This window comes from Sinocyclocheilus rhinocerous, unplaced genomic scaffold (genome assembly GCF_001515625.1).
Source record: "Sinocyclocheilus rhinocerous isolate Xijiao unplaced genomic scaffold, SAMN03320098_v1.1 scaffold748, whole genome shotgun sequence".
In the NCBI taxonomy this organism is placed as follows: domain Eukaryota; kingdom Metazoa; phylum Chordata; class Actinopteri; order Cypriniformes; family Cyprinidae; genus Sinocyclocheilus; species Sinocyclocheilus rhinocerous.
Genome location: NW_015650693.1, coordinates 218,176 through 226,386, shown reverse-complemented (window position 1 = coordinate 226,386; position 8,211 = coordinate 218,176). Strand labels below are relative to the sequence as shown.

At 35.2% G+C, this 8,211-nt stretch overlaps 1 protein-coding gene across 1 annotated transcript in view; it reads left to right on the top strand.

Annotated features, from left to right (window-relative positions):
* Positions 1–834: 834 nt before the first annotated feature.
* Positions 835–8,211, top strand: part of LOC107712171 (uncharacterized) — a 38,872-nt gene continuing 31,495 nt past the window's right edge. Inside the window, exons 1-5 of the mRNA XM_016517325.1 lie at positions 835–922; positions 2,175–2,507; positions 7,172–7,501; positions 7,743–7,853; positions 8,008–8,083. Coding sequence (XP_016372811.1) covers positions 841–922; positions 2,175–2,507; positions 7,172–7,501; positions 7,743–7,853; positions 8,008–8,083 — 932 coding nt within the window. The 5' untranslated portion in view covers positions 835–840. The remainder of the gene's footprint in view (positions 923–2,174; positions 2,508–7,171; positions 7,502–7,742; positions 7,854–8,007; positions 8,084–8,211) is intronic.

Below are 8,211 nucleotides of genomic sequence, written 5' to 3'. Positions count from 1 at the left end.
CAGAATTACAATGTTATTATGAGACGGTGAAACTATTTACAAATAATAAAGCAAAAATAGATTTGTTATCGAAATCCCTCATTATCTTTTTTTTATTTTTTTATTTAATTTTATGCATTGGCATTTTCGCAACCTTTTATCAGTGTTGGGGGTAACGCATTACAAGTAACGCGAGTTACGTAATCAGATTAAAAAAAAACACAGATTCAGTATTCCTCAAAATGAATAAAAATAATGCAACTCAGAATATGACGCAAACCTGCAATAATTAAATGTTAATTAATAATTATATAATAATATAATATAATAATAATTAAAACCAATGTCTTCGCTTCTGACCTTCGATGATCCAGTTCAACCATACTAATAAGCAAAAATCTGTCTTTTTTTATTGCTGAAGTGTGTTGAAATGTCTTCTTCTGCATTCTTCTGTACGGACGTAAATTTACATTCCCTTCAGCCTGAGGCTTATTCATTTCACTTTTGGTGTGAAGAGGCTTTTATATTTGCCAAAAATATAACTTTTTTATTTTAAAAACAAACAAGCAAGCCCTGTCCAGATTTAAAAAGTAACGCAAAAGTAAAGTAACGCATTACTTTTTTAATAAAAAGTAACTAAGTACCGTAATTAGTTACTTTTTTATGGAGTAACGCAATATTGTAATGCATTACTTTTAAAAGTAACTTTCCCCAACACTGCCTTTTATATAGTTACTGTTGAGTTTCTGTATATAGGCTACTGTTTGTGTGAAAGAACTTGAGAGAAAAACAAAAGTTCTGGCAAGTTCTAAGAAATGACGACTTCCACTTCCTGAGATCGCGGAACTGTGAAAAGGATCAATGGCGGCTTCGCTTGGAGAATACATGCTGAAAACTAAGTTCACCGTTGCTTTATTTGCAGTGTTTGCATTACTTCTGCACGGTAAGACAGTTACTTGTTACAGTTCGTCTTTCTGTCAACGATGTAAAAACAATAAATAAATAGTTTTAGACGTATTTATTATCTGATGGAGAACCGGTGTTTTGCCGAAATCCATGATCTTCTGAAATCCAGTCCCGCGACTCCTCGCTCTTTTTCTCTCTTGTTTAACACACCTGATTCAGATCATCAGCTCGTTAGAAGAGAGCTCTATGAATGAACTGTGGTCCGATTTACATGATCCCTACACCGTGTTCATTGTTCCCTACCCTACTCCCTGAGCACGGGGGGAAAAAAGTGTAAAAAAAAAAAAAAAAAGTTTACTTCACTTTGAAATATTCATTCACATATTTGCGTTACGCCACTGCCTTCAGCGTCTTCACACACAGACCAAACTTACTAGAGAAGTGTGACATAATATAACTCTAAATAAATACCATTTAAAAATCACGTCTCGCACACTTAATGGAACACGCTCCTTATACAAATACGTGCAAAACCGAATTGGTATATGAAAGCAATATTTTGAATAAAAACATGAAATGGCATTATTCAAGTCGTAATTTTGTGGGAAATTACAATAAGGTATTTTTGCATCTCTTTGAAGGGATAGTATTGGTATCTAAGGGTCTGTGAAATGTATATGGAACAGGCTATACAAATCAGGAAGTATGTGTAATAAATTTTATAGATATACTCATGTATGTTTGACTGGTGAGTGAATGTGTAAATAAAATTATGTTCTTCTGCTTTTTGTTTGCATGTGTTACATTATGAATTCAGAAATATTTGTCTATGATCTGTAGAAGAAAAAAAAAACATTTGTGACCTTTGACCACAAAACCAGTCATAAGGGTCAATTTATTTCAACTGAGATTTATACATCTTCTGAAAGCTGAATAAATAATCTTTCCATTGATGTATGGTTTGGATACAACTAATTGAAAATCTGGAATCTGAGGGTGCAAAAAAAACTGGGGAGAAAATCGCCTTTAAAGTTGTCCAAATGAAGTTCTTAGCAATGCATATTACTAATCAAAAATTAAGTTTTTATATATTTACGGTAGGAAATTTACAAAATATCTTCATGATTTTTGGCATAAAAGAAAAATCAATAATTTTGACCCATACAATGTATTTTTGGCTCTTGCTACAAATATACCCCAGAGACTTAAGACTGCTTTTGTGCTCCAGGGTCACATTTGTCTTTCTATTTATAAAGATATTTATAATTAGCTGTTTATTTCTTCTCCAGGTGCATCTGATGTGGGCACAGACACAGTGTCTGTGTTTGCGATGAAGGGAGATTCAGTCACTCTTCACACTAATATTACAATAAACCAACGAGAAAGATTTAAATGGTATTTTATTGATGATCTCATCGCTCAAATCAATGGAGATCAACGTTATATCTGCACAGATGTTAAGTGTAATAAAGAAGATGAGAGATTCAGAGACAGACTGAAGCTGGATCATCAATCTGGTGATCTCACGATCACAAACATCAACACTTCAGATGATGGAGTTTATCGACTACAGACCTTCAGCAGCAGCCACATTGGAAACACTTTCAAAGTTGTTGTTCATGGTGAGTCATTAATGGATGTTTAAAAGTAGGTTATATGTATTCAAATCACATAATTAACATGTTTATTATAATAGTGACATTCAGAGTTGCTTTCAGGCATTCAAAGTACCAGAACAATGATTTTAAACTAATTTGTGTCCACTGGTGAGCCATTAGTTTTCGATTTAGTTTTATTCTGGTCAAGTTCTCAACATCACATTTCTGTCTATACAATTTGAATTGCTCATTTTTAGTTCACTGGATTCCAAAATGCAGAGGATTTGTTGTACAATAAGCACATAAATTGTGTTTATAAGCACAGAATGTTGATAAATGTTGTAGGGATGCACCGAAATGAAAGTTCTTGGCCGAAGCTGAACAAAATGAAACACTGGGCCGAAGGCCGAATACCGAACTCGGTTTTTCATGTTTTTTAACCCCATTTATTTTGCCAATTTTTTCATCATTGTTTAAATTAAATAGCCAAAATGGGCTTTTTACTGTTTTGTCTTGCTTTTCAAAGAAAAAATCAATTACAAAACAACAAATAAAAAATATTTACTTAACACTGAACATTGTTTAACATTCTAGACATTATATCAACAAAGCACAATTTAACTTAAAATTAATAAGTTAGTAAAATAATATTTTTTGGCCATTTGAGACCCCTTCTTGAATCAGGCATGTATTTTTTACTGTACAAATAAATGCAGCCTTGCTGAGCAGAAGAGACTTCTTTTAAAACATTAGAAATATTCAGATCCCAGTTTGAACACTATGTGTGAATGTCATAATAAATGTATTAATAGAGCTGTTGTAATTATTATCATTATTGTCTTATTTTACAGAACAACAGTAAAATTACAATAATAGCATTTATGAATGTTGATGGAGTTCTTGCTTTATCTCAGCTTTTATTTAGATGGAAACCCGCAGGAAGTCCTCAGTGCTTCTTTTTGTTGCCAAAAGCAGATTTATAAATTATTCTCATTACGATTTTGAGAAGATGTTTGTCGCATGCATCGCATTGCCACATGCCTTGTAAAAATTGATAAAAATGTTAACTGACTAGTAACTGTTTCAGCGCAGATTTTCCTCGCGCTTTGGACTTTGAACCCTGGCTAACGAGCAGATAGTGCTGTGCTGTCAGAATACATGCAATTTGTGCGTATATCAGAAAACACGCATTATGTAGTTTATTTAATTGCTTAAGGCCATCTCGCGATTTCAGTCATTATACTGTAACCTCTTCTCATCGAAGACATGCGTTGCAGTACTAAACAGTCTCTCGCTCTCATTGCTTGTAATGATCTTTCTCGGACAGTTTTAAATGCTTCCACACTGATGACATGTTTGCTGCATTAGTGCGCAACTATTTGATCGCGTCACGTCATTGTTCGAGAAGGGTATAACTGCAGCCTGGAGATCTCCAAATGGGGGCGGGAACTCCAAAACGGGGTGGGAGCTCCAAAATAGGGCGTGGCTTCCTCCCGTTGACAGACAGGCACATGACACGCACGCGCAATTTTTCCCAACAATCCACTTCAGTGCAAACTCCGCCCCACAGCTGATTCTAAAGTTTTTATTGGTTGTGTCAACTAAAGTGTTGATTTCCTACACTATGCTACAAAAAATGCTAACCCCTAAACCAGGGCTATTCAATTGGCGGCCCACGGGCCCAATCCGGCCCTCCAGTCATCTTCATCCGGCCCGAGGGAAGAGTACGCGCAGGTCGCACATATGCCTTGTTTTTGCACTAATTAGTTCACAAGGTGGCATCACTGGCCAAGACTGTTGTTTCACAGCCGAAAAAGTAAAGGAAGAGATGGAACAACAGTGTTGCCAAGTCTGCGCTGCGCATGCGCTGAGCCGCTTCAGACAGCGCGCCAGCAGCTCTTCGACCGAAAAAACACAATTATGCCAAAACTATAAAATACAATTTATAGTTTATATGAAGATTGTTTTAAGTTCACTTCAATTAAAGTTATATATTTTTTCAGAGCCTACTAAATGTTACAAATAATGTCTTTCAATTATACTGTAATGTTGAATGGCTATAATTAATGGCTAAAATTGAGGTGAAAATGCATTTAATAGAGACGTCAGTAGCAGTACTGGTATCAGAAATACTGGTCTTTGTTAATAATAGGCTACTTTGTAAAGAGAAGCCATTAAACATATTTAAAATATACCACCTTTAGGTTGTTTCTACATTCATTGGAGATTCAGTGTGAAATTATGACAATATATTTATACAATTAATCATGATTAATTACCGAAAAATGTGCGATTAATTAGTTTTTTTTTTTTATCGACTTACAGACAATGCTAATGTTTTTATAGATTTTGGTGTTGGTAATATTAGTTGATTTTACTGCTGAATATACATTTAAATTTAATTTCTAATTTTATAGGCCCCCAGAAAGAGATCAGGACTGGCCCCTCCCCCTTGGCCCCCTTCATATTTTCAATTCAATAATCCGGCCCTCGTTCCGTAACTCCCCAACCAGACCTCACCGGACAATGGCACCTTTTAGTTACACCCAGCGTCACTACCCCCTCTTACCCTGCGAATTTCAAGCCCCGGGACGCCCCCGTTGCTTATAACAAAGCGATAGAGTACAATCTTTCCCCTGCGCTGCGCTGGGATGGCTCGCGGGAGAGCTCGTGGGTGATTCCCGTTTACATCATGAAGCAGAGGTTCAAACTCCAGTCCGAACACCACTGGCCACGAGCTTTGGGCTCTGCTCTCACAGAGAATATTTATTTATATAGCATATTTTATTTTAGATCAGTTAGAAACAATGTTTAATTTATAAAGTTTTATTTTGAAATGTAAGTCAATAACAATTGGCTGAAGCCAGAGCCAATGGTGAAAGTCTTTGAGCGAGGAGACCCCGCCCCATTTTGGAGGTTCTGCCCACTTTTGGAGTTCACGCCCCATTTTGGAGATCTCCGGTTTGCAGTTATACCTACTTGGATTGTTCGCTACAATTTATTCGCTCTTTTCGCTTATTCGGCCGAACACCGAAAGAGCTTGTCTTTTGCTATTTTCGGCTGATTTCAGTTGCCGAACATTCGGTGCATCCCTAAAATGTCGCTTTACAGACTCACGGTAAAGAAACCTAAAATAATGTCAATGTCATATTGTCTCATATTATGTTCACAAGATTATTCAAAAAGTGCATTGTGCAATTATAATGCAGTCATTTCTATTCTCCAGTAACATTGCAATTTATTTATCGTGTAGCCTATACTAATTGTAGGCTACATTATGCATGTAATGCACGTATAGGCCTACATGACACGATAATTATAGTGATATAATTAGATTTTCTTCTGTAAACCTATGACAAGAGTTTGATAAATGTTCGATATAATGTTTATGCACCAAAAGCGGAACAAAACAGTGTGGCTCATTTGAACTGCGGCTCAAGGATTGTTTTTATCGCTCGGCTCAAAGTTCAAACGGCAGCACAGCCGTTTATATATAAAATATACTGAATTTTATACTATATATACTATACGGAATTTATGTTGTTTTTACATTAATTTGAAGATTGAATGTGAAATTATTGCAATAAGTAGCCTATATTTAAAAACTTTAATGCTAGGTGGGATTAATCACAATTAATTTAAGAAAAAAAGTGTGATTAATTAGTTTGTTTTTTTTAATCGATTGACAGCACTAAATATTATTAATATTGCAGCCAGTACTGTAAACTGTGCTGAAGATACGTGTCATCAAAGTCAGGCAATACAAACCTGCTTCATGATTTAGAGCAATATCGCTCATATACAGAAACTAAGAAATTAATATTTCTATTAACATAGTTATTTTGTTAAAGAAAAAAAGACTGGAAAAGTGTAAAGAATTCAAAAGCGTGAAGTTTTTTGTCATGTTCTGACCATACAGAGTAGTTTAAAAGCACAATTAACTTTGTGGTTTGTACTACTTTCACTTAGGAACAAAAATCTTTAAGAAAAAAAGTGTGATTAATTAGTTTGTTTTTTTTAATCGATTGACAGCACTAAATATTATTAATATTGCAGCCAGTACTGTAAACTGTGCTGAAGATACGTGTCATCAAAGTCAGGCAATACAAACCTGCTTCATGATTTAGAGCAATATCGCTCATATACAGAAACTAAGAAATTAATATTTCTATTAACATAGTTATTTTGTTAAAGAAAAAAAGACTGGAAAAGTGTAAAGAATTCAAAAGCGTGAAGTTTTTGTCATGTTCTGACCATACAGAGTAGTTTAAAAGCACAATTAACTTTGTGGTTTGTACTACTTCCACTTAGGAACAAAAATCTGCCTTTAAACTAAAGATTTAATAAATAATAAAAAAAGAAATAAAAGATTTGAAATTTATCGTGATAATTATCAATATCGACTGATAGGAAACATTTTATGGTGATAATTTCTTTTGCCATATCGCATAGCTCTATACATCTTTAATCCAGCAGAGTTTACATTTCTAAGTCTGTAGAAATATGGATAGACACAGATCTTTTAAGCATAATTCATTTTGTATTTTTCATTTTTGCCGTTAATGTTGCTTCTAATCATTTTCTCAAAATCCAGGAATGAATATGCTAAATAAGGTTTCATGGTTTGTTCCTGTTATAGAGTTTCTTCTTCAAAATGGTCCTCTAACAGCTGTTGGTTTGTGTTTCAGATGTCCCTGCTGATATGAAGAGAAAGTCGCTGATGGAGGGAGAATCTGTCACTTTAGACACTCCTGGAGTAAAAAACCCAAATGATGTGATCAAGTGGTATTTTAATGACACTCGCATCGCTGAAATCACTGGAGATCAGACTCAAATCTGTGAAGATGTTCAGTGTACTGAGAGATTCAAAGACAGACTGAAGCTGGATCATCAAACTGGATCTCTGACCATCACAAACACCAGAACCACAGACTCTGGACTTTATAAACTACAGATCAAATCCAGCAGAAACCACTACAGTGTCACCAGCATTATGAGCTTCAGTGTTTCTGTGACTGGTGAGTATAATTATGGCTATATGGATGAAAAGCGTCTCTTACAGGGGAATGTGAAGATAAATATCATTACATCTATTTATTGTAGTACCTTGATTGGTACCAAAGCATTGGTGCTTTGAACATCACTGTATGAAATGGTGTTCTGCTTTAAACGGACTCCCTCAAACCTGTTGATATCTTATACTGTTTGTTATAGATATGACATATTCACTTACACTAATGACCGTCTCTTCTGTTCCAGATTCAGGTCTGTCCTCAGCTGTTAAAGCAGGAATATATGTTGCTGTTGTTCTGATGATGGCTGCAGCTGTGGTTGGTGTGATTTACTATCACCTCAGGAGCTCCATAAAGGGCAAGTATTACTTGCAGATAATATAGTGAGAGGAAAACACCTTTATTTGCAAAATTAGCATTTAACTGTGTGTGATTTCATTCGTTTCTGTAGCTGTAATTGACAGTATTCATTTGTCTTTCTTTAACTTCTGTGATTTGTTGTTGTCGTACAGATGAAGAAAGCCCTCAAGATCGGAGAGGATCCCAACAGGATCAGTGTGAAGACACTGATGCATTATTCCCATTTAAGTGAAGTGGCAAAAACAAATTCCCAACGGCTTGTGATCTTAAGCTGCAACTTACTGAAATGCTTTGCAGGTCACATTGATTTATCATACACTGTAAAAAATGACCGTGAATTTAACGGTAAAAGACTG